Below are 13,792 nucleotides of genomic sequence, written 5' to 3' on the forward strand. Positions count from 1 at the left end.
ACATTACTACACAGTTTTCTGTCTTGACAAAGAATCGTAATTAAAAATGAGCTTTTCCCCCACAAATGCTGCCTGGAGGCTGAGTGTCTTTGACAACATCTGTTGTGTTTCATGTTTCTGCTTTCTATTGATGAGACCCAGTCGTTCAAGCACCTGCGCATGCAGCAAAAGCTGCGTCTTCCATTCTAAAAGACCTGCCGTTTTTCTGTATAGACTGTTTTTAAAGTAAGTGTTTTGGCAACCAGTGACATATAGAATTAAATTTCAACAAAGACGTGTTTAACAGGCTGTTTTCAGGATACATCTAGAAGGTTTGCACTCCCTCCTCATTCCTGAAGTTGGGGACACTTTAATTATATGGATTGAGACAGGGCATGAGAGCAGTGCAATTAGGAATTTCCCCTACAATATTTGTTGTAAACTATTATTGCTAAAAGAAATGCTGAAGTAGACGTTTCCTCGGAATTCCGTTGGTTACTCTTTGCTGACCAAATGAATTCAAAGTTCAAAGTACATGTCTCCAGTGATTCATTTCCTTGTGGGCATTCACAGATAGATGGAACCATCATAGGGTGAACAAAGAACCACACATGACAGAGACGAACAACCAATGTGCAAAAGGCAACAAACTATGTAAACACAAAAAGAAAAAACAATAAATATTAGGAACATGAGTTCTAGAGTGAATCCATAGACTGGAATTGGTTCAGTGTTGGAGTAATGGAAATTATTCCCCCAGGTTCAGGAGCCTGATGGTGGTAATGTTCGTGAGCCTTCTGTTGAGATTTTGTTCAGCATCCAAAGTGAGTTAATTCAGATTTGTTGCTTTATATTTCCCATTGGTGCCTTTAATAGATTTGCTCAGCATGAGACTGAGAGTAAACAGCCCAAATCTTAAAAAGAGAACAAAGGTCTTAAGTCATTGCCTCAAAGCTGAAATAATTGAATTACTTGAGTCTGATATCAGTGATGTGATAAGGCCATTGAACAACATGCTGTAAGAATTAATGATTTATTTTGTTTCTTTCACGGGTTTGTTTCTATCTTTGCTCTGTGATCTTGATGGAATTAATTAACAATGTAGCTGGAATTGTCATGCTGGCAACAACCTCGATACAGTTCTTAGTAATCACAACTAATAGGACTAGTAAAGCAACCTGCTCTTTCCTCTATTATTTAACTGAGGAGTGGGACAAGGGGCACTTGCAAACACAGTGCTAGATTTTCTTACCTGCCCATTCAGATGCAGCTCTATAAAACTCTGGTTAGGCCACACTTGGAGTACTGTGTCCAGTTCTGGTCACATCACTATAGGAAGGATGTGGAAACATTGGAAAGGGTACAGATGAGATTTACCAGGATGCTGCCTGGTTTAGAGAGTATGGATTATGATCAGAGATTAAGGGAGCTAGGGCTTTACTCTTTGGAGAGAAAGAGGATGAGAGGAGACATGATAGAGGTGTACAAGATATTAAGAGGAATAGATAGTGGACAGCCAGTGCCTCTTCCCCAGGGTACCACTGCTCAATACAAGAGGACATGGCTTTAAGGTAAGGGGTGGGAAGTTCAAGGGTGATATTAGAGGAAGGTTTTTTTTACTCAGAGAGTGGTTACTGCCTGAGTCAGTGGTGGAAACAGATACACTAGTGAAATTTAAGAGACTAATAGACAGGTATATGGAGGAATTTAAGGTGGGGGGGATATATGGGAGGCAGGGTTTAATGTCGCCACAACATTGTGCTGTACTATTCTATGTTCTATTTATCACAAGTACATAGAAACATACAGTGAAATATGCATTTACAATCAACACACCTGCAAATGTTGCCACACATTCTAGCGCCAATGTAACCTGCTTGGCAGAACAATAGGGAACACAGCCAGGCAACAAAACAACAGCAAAACAAGTCCCTTTCCTGTCACCCACCCACCGACATGCAAAGAGACAGTCCTGCAACTCCAGGTCAGGCCACCAGGCTCCAGCGTTTAGCTTCAATTTCTGGACTGCTCGTTGACCTTCATGCTCCAGTCTTCGATATTTTTCGATAGTCTTTGGATTAGCCAGTGAAAGGGCACTGAACTTCTGCAGGCCTACCAGTTCTCGTGCCTCACCGTGTTACCTGATCACCTATACTCTTGGTCTCTGGCCTTTGATTGTCAAGTGGAGGCTTGGACTTCGAACGCAGTGTGCGAAACAGAGGCCTGGCCTCAAACTTCCTCTTTCCTGACCTACACATCCCTGTACCTGAACTATGACCTGACCCCTAACTCCGCCGCCTTACCCAAAATCATTCCTACGAATCTAAGAAAACAAGTCTGAGTCATGATCCAGATGAAGATTGCAGCTCAGTGCCATCTTAGAAAAGATGCAGCTTCAGCCAGGGTTCCTCTGATGTTATCTTTAAGTGGCTGTATCAAATCTTGAAAGTTAACTCCTACATTGAAAGTGAACTTTTCAGCAATTTCCATGGTATAACATCAGAGGCTTTTTTTTAATGGAGATGGGACTGCTACCTGTTATTCTGTGTTTGTAACACATTCCTACTCTAACGACACATTCCTGTGATTGTCTCAAGACAAGTTCATAGCACAGTTCCTTTAAGAAAGTCATTGATTGTGTGAGTAAATACTGCAGGTGTTGCAGTCAGTTCCCAGAAGGTACGGCGCTCCTCAAAGCAGGTTCTCGAGTGTAAGTGGTGGGAAGGGAGGGGCTGTGTGGAGGGAGAAGCTCTGTTCAACAAACAGGTGCCTCAGATTGTCCATTATGCCGGGATAGCAAGATGATTGAAAGTGTACAGAGAACATTTACAAGGATGTTTTTGGGACTTGACATGAGTTGTTGAAAAAAGTCGAATAGCTTAGGACTTTATTTCCTTGAGTGTAGGAGAATGACAGTAGATTTGATAGGAGTATACAAAATCGGGTAAATGCAAGCAGGCTATTTCCACTGAGTTTGGGTGAGACCAGAACTAGGGGTAATAGGTTAAGGGTGAAAGGTGTAATGTTTAAGGGGAATGTGAGGGGAACTTCTTCAGTCAGAGGGTGGTGAGAGTGTGGAACAAGCTGAAGTGGTGGATACAGGTTCGATTTCAGCACTTCGAAAGTTTGGTAAGTGCTTGGATGGGAGGGGTATGGAGGGCTGTGGTCCAAGTCCAGGTCCACATTGATGAGGATTAGGCAGAATAATAGTTTGTCATGGACTAGATGGGCTCAAGGGCTTGTTTCTGGGCTGTACTGCTCTTTAGATAGTAATCAAAGGCAACTAAACTTAATTGTCCATTACCATTAATGGTAAATGTGAGGAGAAAGGTGGCATTTTTACGAACTAAGATTAGATTGATGCTGATGATCATTTTTTTCTCTTTTATACTGTAAACTTTGTTGGCTTTTTAACATTGGCTGTTTGTCCATTTCGTTGGGTGCAATCTTCCATTGATTCTATTGTGTTCTGATCCATGGTGAGTAATTTTATTGAGGGTTGTTAAGAGTCGTACAGGTAATGAGAGAGTCTTCACAACAGTTCACGTCTCCATTCATGCAAAGATAAGACCAATGACCCCCTCATTACCTCTGGTGAAATGTCTTCCAGACAATACAGCCAAGTCCACTTGCCTTGATTACTACTACTTGATATACAGTGACCTGGATGACCGAGAACCTTCATAGACATTCGCCTTGACGAAGTTCCTATAAGATCAATAATCTGTGCCTAGCAACACACACAAAATGCTGGAGGAACTTAGCAGGCCAGGCAGCATCTATGGAAAAAAGTACAGTCAACATTGCTCGGATTTGCAGCATCTGCAAATTTTCTCTTGTTAATAATGTGTGCCTCGTACCTTCCTTCATCCTATCCACTCAAAATACATTTCTGTTCTTTTGTCTCAAGTACCAGCTTAGATTCTGTTTAAAATTATGTATAACTCCTTCTTAATAGATTTTCTATAGGTAACATAAGGCCCTTCAGCCCATGATGCTATGAAAGAAGAATTATATGAAGACATTGTGAGACGCAGATCAACTGCAAAGTTGGAGCAGTAGCAGTTGTACACGATGTTCCTTCCAATTTGTAATGACTGGTGTGCACAAAGATCTTGTACTGTGCAATTATTTTGCCCAATGATGACAAGATGTGCGCACTGAATTTTTAAGTGGAGGTAAACCTGAAGCTATTTTAAGGATAATAGTCTCCTTTGCAGAATGATGCACAGTGCAGCCAGTTCTTCAAAGGCATCATTTAACACCTCGAAAGCTATTTTGTATTCACTGTTTATCAGCTTCCAAGTTCCAGCGGTACAACTGAGAGACTTTGAACTCACAGATGAATACACGTGTCACTGTTTGTGACCGGAAGCTTTGTTTTTCAGAGCACATATTTGGTGGTTTCTTTCTGCTGTCTCAGCTTCCATATAGTGGAAGACAGTGGTTTATTTTGATAAATATTCATCAAAAGAAAAGAAAGATGCAATAGCCTGGGGACTTTTTGACAGAAAAATGGCATATCCCAGCATCAGAAAAAGATAGCCCCCTGGGCTATGGGCTATATGTTTTCCACACTCCTACATGGTGACAGCGGAGAACCTGCTAGGCCTGCTGCCAACTGCACAGTCACGAAAGAAGAATATTATAAGAAGTGAAAGTAGATTGGGTGATAAAATCTGGTTAATATGTTGAAATTTGGAACAGGCATATCTTAGAGGGGACACCGGTTGTGCAAACCATTGACTGAGTATATACTCTGATAATAAATTTACTTTGAACTTTTTAACTTTGAACTTGCAGTGTTGTATACAGTTTGCATGCCACACGTATAAAACAGAATATTACAGCACAGAACAGGCCCTTCAGCCCATGATGTTGTGCCAACTTTTTAACCTACTCTCAGATCAATCTTTAACCCTTCCCTCCTGCATAACCCTCCATTTTCCTATCATTCATGTGCCTGTCTGAAAGATTTAGATAATGTATTTGTCACCACTACTGGCAGTGCGTTCCAGGCATCCACCTCTGTATTTTTTTAAAAATCTACTTTTGAAATTCCTCTCCTTATACTTTACTCTAATTCTGTCCCTTGTGCTTGCTGTTTCTACCCAAGGAAAATGTCTGGCTATCTACTCATTCTATGCCTTTATCATCTTGTACACCTCTATCAAGTGTTACGTAACCTCGTAACCAGGTAACTTACCAGCAAAGGTAGCAGGATCAGCTGAGTCGGATGCTACTATTTTCAAACGTTTTATTCAAAAAGGGGCACAAACGTATGGTTAATACAAAACAATCAGATCATATACATCATCAAAACTCAATCTAAAACACCGGTGTAATAATAATCAATCAGAAATAAGCTCTATAGTTGTCTAGGGGATAATACTGAGTCCAATTGAAATATAAAGAGTCACTCAGAAGTTTGCAGACTTTTCCCTTTTGGGAACCGCTGGGGTTTCACGTTGTGGAGAGAGAGAGATGGTTGAGAAAGGATAAACACTTGCCCGTTGTCTTTACAGAGCAAATCCTTGGAATCAGGGGAGCAGGCTTCCCCGTTGTTAGTTAAAAGCGGTCTTCCAAGGTCCAGCCACAGATTCAAAATTCGGAATCTAACGCACGTGGCTTCCTTCAAAATGGCTTCCCGCTCCCACGGGAATCGGTATCGTGCTTCCTTGGTGTCTCCTTGGTGCGTCTGAGGGTTGTCCCCCCCTCAGACCCTCCTTTATACTTCTTCACGGGATCGCAGGTGTCAATCAGGTTGCAGGTGATGCGATCTCTCTCTCAACCAGCCCACTTTGCCCGAGGGCTTTTCACATGGTCTCCATGAGACAATAGTCAATGTCGCCTTTATTCTGCTTCTCGGGAGAACGTGGTCTTCCGCACGTCTCCCTCTCTCTCTCCCATTTCCTGTGTCTATTCAGCATGTCTCTCCCCCTCTTGGGTCAGTTGACCCCCCCTTGACTAGGGCTCTTGCGATTCTCACAAAGGAGGGGGCCGAGGGCATAACACAAGTCACCTCCATCCTCTTAGAAGCAACAGAGAGTTATCTTCCCCTTTTTTTTTGCTATGTGCTTAACCTTTGCTCATTGTTTCCAAAAGTTAATAAAGTCGAAGTAAATTTATTATCAAGGTGCTTACATATCACAATCTACTACCTTGGGTAGATTATTGCAGGCTTTTCCGTTCTAGGGCATTGGTGTTGCCATACTAGGTTCTGATGTAACCAGGCAGGGTGTTTCAGTGTACATCTATAGAAGTTTGTCAAGGTTTTAGATGACATGCTAAATCTGAGCAAATTCAAAGAAAGCTGAGATGCTGCCTTGCCTTCTTTGTAATGGCACTGGCATGCTAGCCCTGGGATACGTTGTCTGATATGATAATACCAAACAATTTTAGGTTGCTGACCCTTTCCACGTCTGATCCTCTAATGAGGAGCTCTTTGGTTTTGTTGATATTTAGTACGAAGATGTTGCTGTGACACTATTTTCAATCTCCCGATTTTTAATTGAGGAGCTCTTTGGTCTTGTTGATATTTAGTACAAAGATGTTGCTGTGACACTATTTTCAATCTCCCGATTTTTAATATGCAAAATTGTCTCCACCTTTGATTTAGACAACGACAGTGATGTTGTCGGCAACCTTAAAATGTGACGTAGAGTTGTACTTAGCCTCACAGTCATAAGTTAAAGCAAGCAGAGTAGGGTGGCTAAGCACACGGCCTGATGGTGATAGTGGAGGAGATATTGTTGCCAAATCCATACTGACTGGGGTCTGCAAGGGAGGAAATTACAGAGGGATCAAGGCCTGTCTGGGATCTTATTGATTAGTTTCGAGGGGATGATAGTGTAGAATGCTGAGTTGTAGTCTATAAAGAGCATCCTGATGTGTGTATCTTCACTGTCCAGATGTTCCCAAGCTGAGTAATAAAAATGACAATGAAATGGCATCCACTGTTGACTTAGTGTTCCTTTTCCAGCTTGCATCTTCAGTTACATCGTGAAAGTTGTATACGTACTGAGGTTTGATTAGACCAGTCAATTGTATTTATGGCTATTTTAATATTATAGGTCGATCTGTTACTTAGGACTCTGACATGTCTCCCATCAGATCACTTTTGATTTCTTTTGAAATAATGTAAAGTTTCCCTGTTTAAGTGAAATATGTGTGGATTGTAAGTTCTCTAACTTTAAAAGTTTCAAAACATGTATAAGTGATGATGCCAGTGTTTTCAATATTATTACTGTTTGCATTCCGGCACCCACTCCGATAAAGCATTCTAAAGCTTGCAACTTTTACAGGAAAATTATATGGCCGAGGTTCCACTGATGACAAAGGACCAGTGTTGGCATGGCTGAACTGTATCGAAGCTCTCCAAAAGCTCAAGGAGGTAATGAGGTTTATCTTTAGTGTTTGCAGTTGATGTGCTACTTTGCCTTATCTCTGGAAGGCAAAGGGCATTTAAAAGGTTTGTGCTTATGACAGCTTTTCCTTGCCATTGCTAAAGCAGTAAATTCTACTGGTGGAAAGATATGACTTTGAACTTTTTGTAGGAAGTTCCAGTTAATATCAAGTTCTGCTTGGAAGGAATGGAAGAGTCTGGGTCAGAAGGTCTCGATAACCTGGTGTATAGCCGGAAGGACACATTCTTCAAGGGCGTGGATTTCGTCTGTATTTCCGATAACTACTGGCTAGGCAAGAAGAAACCCTGTATAACTTATGGTCTCCGGGGCATAGCCTACTTCTTTCTAGAGGTACATTTCATTTTCTCTATTATTTTTGCTTCACACCCGATAAGTGTGTTTCAGCAGTTCTATGTCACCCTTTAACTGTTTTAGAGTTAACTGTGTGCTCTTTCACAATCACTTCAAAAACATTGTGGCAGTATTTAAATTCCATGTGCAAAATGTGGTTGAATATTTGAAGCATCAAACCTAGAAAATCTTGGAAAATCTCAGGTCGGGCGGCATCTTTATACTTCATTGTCAACAAACAATTGATACTAGAGTGTAAAATCATCACAGCGATATTTGATTCTGCGTTTTGTACCCCCTGGAGTACTAATAGTAAATATAATAAAAATTTAAATTATAAATCATAATTAGAAAACAGAAAAGGGGAAAGTAAGGTAGTGCAAGTCAGGTCTGGATATTTGGAAGGTACAGCCCAGATCCGGGTCAGGATCTGTTCAGCAGTCTTCTCACAGTTGGAAAGAAGCTGTTTCCAAATCTGGCCGTACGAGTCTGCAAGCTCCTGAACCTTCTCCCGGAGGGAAGAGGGACAAAAAGTGTGTTGGCTGGGTAGGTCGTGTCCTTGATTATCCTGGCAGCACTGCTCCGACAGCATGCAGTGTAAAGTGAGTCCAAGGATGGAAGATTGGTTTGTGTGATGTGCTGGGCTATGTTCACCATCTTCTGCAGCTTCTTCCGGTCTTGGACAGGACAACTTCCATACCAGGTTGTGACGCACCCTAGAAGAATGCTTTCTACGGTGCATCTATAAAAACACTTTTCAAAATGACGCCACAGATGGCGGCCTCGGTGCGGAGCTCTCTGGCTTTTTGTGTGTTTTTGTGTCTTTTTATTGTTTTTGTTCAAGCGGATCCAGTCATATTCAGCAGGGATGAGCTCCTGAACACCAGGCAGATCATTAACAGAGCTAAACTGAATTACAAACTCCCGAAATACAGACAACATGTTAACTGCCCCACCAGGGACAGTAACACTCTGGACCACTGTTATACTATCCTAAATAATGCTTACCGTTCTATTCCCCGTGCAGCCTTAGGACTCTCTGACCACTGTCTGATCTACCTCATCCCAACCTATAGGCAGAGACTTAAATCTGCTAAGCCTGTGGTGAGGACAGTGAAGAAATGGACCAGTGAGGCGAAACAGCAACTTCAGGACTGTTTTGACACCACTGACTGGGGTGTCTTTGAAGCTGCAGCCACCAATATACATGAACTGACAGATACTGTGAAATTCTACATCAGTTTTTGTGAGGATGCATGTGTACCCACAAAAACTTTCCGGACCTTCGCCAACAATAAGCCATGGTTTACCCCAAACTCAGACATCTTCGCCAAGCTAAGGAGGACGCCCACAGGAGTGGGAATAGGGCCCAGTACAGGCTGGCCAGAAATGCACTGACCAGAGAAATCAGAGTGGCCAAGCGGTTCTACTCCGAAAAGTTGAGGAATAATTTCTCAGCTAACGACTCATTGTCGGTGTGGAGAGACCTGCAGGAGGTCACTGGCTACAGGAGACGCCCTGCCCCCCCTGCTGAGGTTAACAAAGCTTTGGCTGATGACCTTAATACCTTTTACTGTAGATTTGAGAGGGTCCATCTTACACCTGTCCCTCCCCCCTCTTCGGTCTCTCTTCCTGCCTTCCCTCGACCATCACTCACTGGCACTCATCCCCCAATCACTGCAATCACCTCCCCACCATCTCTGCCCAGCCCCCCCGGATCACAGCTTAGAATCAGCAAAGGAGAAGTATGTCAACTGTTCCAGCGACTTAAGACCCGAAAATCTCCAGGCCCAGATGGGGTCTCCCCCTCCTGTCTACGAGCCTGTGCTGATCAGCTGGCTCCCATCTTCACTCAGCTCTTTAACAGATCTCTGGAGCTGAGTGAGGTTCCGACTTGCTTCAAGCGCTCTACCATCATCCCGGTCCCCAAGAAACCCACCATCATAGGACTGAACGACTACAGACCTGTCGCACTGACATCTGTAGTCATGAAATCCTTTGAACGCTTGGTGTTGAACCACTTGAAGACCCTCACCAGCAGCCTGCTGGATCCCCTGCAGTTTGCCTACTGGGCAAATAGGTCAGTAGACGCTGCAGTCAACCTGGGACTGCACTATATCCTGCAACATCTGGATCGTCCTGGGACCTATGCTCGGATGCTGTTTGTGGATTTCAGTTCGGCGTTTAACACCATCGTCCCTCATACCCTCTGCTCCAAATTGTCTCATCTTACTGTGCCACCTGACCTCTGTGATTGGATTTACAGCTTCCTGACCAACAGAAGTCAGCAGGTAAGGATGGGACAGGTCACCTCGGATATTCGAATCACCAACACCGGCGCCCCCCAGGGGTGTGTCCTCTCTCCACTGCTGTTCTCCCTCTACACCAATGACTGCACCTCCTCCAACCCCTATGTGAAGCTTTTGAAGTTTGCAGACGACACTACCGTCATCGGACTCATCCAGAATAGTGATGAGTCTGCATATCGACAGCAGGTGGACCAACTGGCGCTCTGGTGCAGTCGGAACAATCTGGAGCTGAACACGCTCAAGACAAAGGAGATGATAGTGGATTTCAGGAGACATTCCCCCGCTATGTCTCCCCTCACAGTCCTCAGCAGCCCTGTGTCCACCGTGGAGAACTTCAGGTTCCTGGGAACCACCATCTCTCAGGATCTAAAGTGGGAGCAGAACATCAGCTCCATCCTGAAGAAGGCCCAGCAGCGGATGTATTTCCTGCGGCTCTTGAGGAAATACGGTCTGCCTCAGGAATTGCTGCTGCAATTCTACACTGCAGTCATTGAGTCTGTCCTGTGCACCTCCATCATTGTGTGGTTTGGAGCCGCCATCAAGCAGGATAGAACCAGACTACAGCGCACAGTGAGGACTGCCGAGCGCAACATTGGAGCCTCCCTGCCCTCTATTGTGGACCTGTACTCTTCCAGGTTGAAGAAGAGGGCGGGGAACATCATAAAGGACTCCTCCCATCCTGCGCACGGACTGTTTGATCTGTCCGTCTGGTAGACGCTTCAGATCCCTCCAGACTAAGACTAATAGGCACTGGAGAAGTTTTTTCCCTACTGCGGTCACTTTGCTGAACAGTTAACTGCCGGTTAACTGTCGGCTAACTATTACTTGGATTGCACTACCTTTATGTACAATTTATATTTTCATTTATATTTATCATTATTATTGTTATGAGCAGAGAGACAACATCTGCCGGAAGTAAATTCCTTGTATGTGCATAGGTACTTGGCGATTAAAGTCTGATTCTGATTCTGATTAGTGAGGGTTTTAGGGGACAGGCCAAATTTCTTCAGCTTTCTCAGGAAGTAAAGGTGCTGGTGAGCCTTCTTGGCAGTGGACTCTGCTTGGTTAGACCAAGTCAGGTCATTTATGATATTGACCCCAAGGAACTTACAGCTTTTGACCTGTTCCACCTGCGCACCACCGATGTAGATGGGGTCGTGCGGTCCGCTACTCCTTCTGAAGTCAACAACTAATTCCTTCGTCTTGCTGAAGTTGAGGGATAGGTAATTGTCTTCACACCATGCCACCAGGTTCTTAATTTCCTCTTTGTACACAAACTCAACATTACCCAAGATATGGCTTACAATTGTGGTGTCATCAGCAAACTTATATATTGAGTTCGATGGAAACTTGGCTACACAATCATGGGTGTACAGTGAGTACGACAGAGGGCTGAGTACACAGCCTTGTGGGGCACCGGTGCTCAGAGTGATTGTAGAGGAGAGCTTGTCCCCTATTTTTACAGCCTGGGTCCTGTCTGTGAGGAAGTTGAAGATCCAGCTGCAGATCTGAGTGCTAAGACCCAGGTTCCGGAACTTAGGAATCAGTTTATTTGGAATGATGGTATTAAAGGCAGAGCTGTAGTCAATGAAAAGGAGCCTTACATATGCGTCTTTATTCTCCAGGTGTTCCAAGGAGGAATGTAGTGCCAGAGAGATGGCATCTGCCGTTGACCTGTTGCTCCGATAGGCGAATTGCAAAGCATTGAGGTTGACCCGTAGGCTATGGTTGATGTGTGCCATAACCAATCGCTCGAAGCACTTCATAGCAATTGATGTCAGAGCAACAGGTTGATAGTCATTCAAGCATGCCACCTTACTCTTCTTTGGCATCGGGATTATCGTTGCCTTCTTAAAACACGAGGGGATCTTAGACTGAAGCAGGGAGCAGTTGAAGATGTCAGCAAACACTCCAGCTAGCTCGCTTGCACAGGCTTGGAGAACCCGTCCCGGGACACCATCTGGGCCCTTCGCCTTCCTTGGATTTATCTTCAGGAAGGTCGTTCTAACATCCTCCTCAGTGACGACGAATCTCGATGCCACCATCTGTGATTTGTGTGGAGACAGGGGAAAGTAACATTTCAGATTGATGATGTCTTCATCTGATGCAGACATTGCAGATGTAGCTTCCTGACAGACAGGATAAATAAGGATCGAGGAGAAAAGAGCCCATGAAATGGCCTGAGATTGAGCAAAGATCAGAATGTTAATAGAGAAAAAGAAATGGCATCTGGACAACAAAAGAAATTAAAGATGGTCCAGAGTAAGCCTGTTTTTTGAAAATGGGTTTAAAATCTGTAGTATTTTGGCTTGTATTTTCATGCTGTCAAACTGATGATCTTTACAGAGTGTAACCATGTAACCTGCTCTTTAAATATCACCAGATAGCTTTGGAACAAATTAGCCATCCTATTCAACTAGAAATATTTGCTGTAAATGTGTTCCCTAGATTTCCTCTTCAAATGAAGCAAAACATATTTAGTTTGCATTTAAAATTCCTCAGCGATAAAAGGTAAAGTTGTTATCTTTTCCAATTAATCACAGTAGCTCAATCATAGCTTTATTTTGTTTGAAGTGTAATCATATTGGGTTTGATGACTGCCAAGTTCTAAACTCAAACATAGACAAGCCCTATCCTATGTAGATAGCTACGGGTGCCCTCACTAAAGAGACGTTATACTATAACTACCCAATCTCCAAAAGCTAGTTCACTTTTTGTTTATCCTCCCTGGTGCAATTAGCTGCCAATACACACTATTTCTTTTTCAACATTTTTATTAATTTCTACATAGATGAATACAGAGTTCAAGAAAATACATATTATTAAACAAAAGAAAGATATAATAATACCAAATACATTATTATTGAATTACATTAATGAACCCTTTACCCTATATTCATGTAGATTAGATTAATTCATATGTTGAGATATGAATAATTATTTTTATATTAAAAAATCTATACCCACTACCAAAGCCGAAGCTGTTTGGTAAAGAAAAAAACGGAAAAAAAAAATAATCTGATAGTGAAATATGCTATTAACCAGCATCTGTACTTTAACAGTACAGAAATCAAAGGTTTTAAAAATAATTCAGAAAGACCCCACAAATTTTGAAAACCTTGGTTAGATTCAGAAATTGAACAATGAATCTTTTCTAAATTTAAGCATGCCATAACATGCTGTAACCACTGGGTGTGATTAGGTGGAGTAGCATCCTTCCGTTTAAGCAAGAGCGCCCTCCTAGCCATAAGAGAGATAAAAGCCAGAATGTGCAGGTCAGATGTCTTCAAAATGATATCTTTCCCTCCAACAATACCAAATAAGGCGGTCAAAGGATTAGGCTTAAAATTTACTTTAAAAAGTACAGAAGAGGTTTGGAATACTTCCAATATTTTTCAAGACTTGGGCATGTCCAAAACATATGAATGAATGAAGCTTCTTCATTGTTACACCTATCACAGTAGGGAGATATATCCATATAAAAACGAGATAGCTTATCCTTGGTCATATAAGCCCTATGGACCACTTTAAATTGTAGGAGGGAATGACGGGCACATAACGATGAATTAACCAGTTTAAAAAGTTCATTCCAAGTTTCTTCAGAAATTAAAGTCTAAATCTTGTTCCCAAAGATTTTTGATTTTGTCTAAAGAATCGTTTCTCATTCCCATCAATATATCTTAAATATTGGATATTGAGCCATTATAAAAAGATTTAAAATTAAGAATTTCATCTAATAAGTTCTTA

General features: G+C 42.5%; 1 protein-coding gene across 3 annotated transcripts in view; it reads left to right on the plus strand.

Moving 5' to 3' along the window:
- The window catches only part of cndp2 (carnosine dipeptidase 2), a 71,838-nt gene that overhangs the window by 36,319 nt on the left and 21,727 nt on the right, over positions 1-13,792 (plus strand). For all 3 annotated transcript variants that reach the window (XM_073051885.1, XM_073051875.1, XM_073051896.1), the window contains 2 exons: positions 7,284-7,372; positions 7,536-7,736. In XM_073051885.1, the coding sequence (XP_072907986.1) occupies positions 7,284-7,372; positions 7,536-7,736 (290 nt within the window). The remainder of the gene's footprint in view (positions 1-7,283; positions 7,373-7,535; positions 7,737-13,792) is intronic.

The sequence above is a fragment of the Hemitrygon akajei genome, chromosome 1 (assembly GCF_048418815.1).
Source record: "Hemitrygon akajei chromosome 1, sHemAka1.3, whole genome shotgun sequence".
NCBI classification, from domain to species: domain Eukaryota; kingdom Metazoa; phylum Chordata; class Chondrichthyes; order Myliobatiformes; family Dasyatidae; genus Hemitrygon; species Hemitrygon akajei.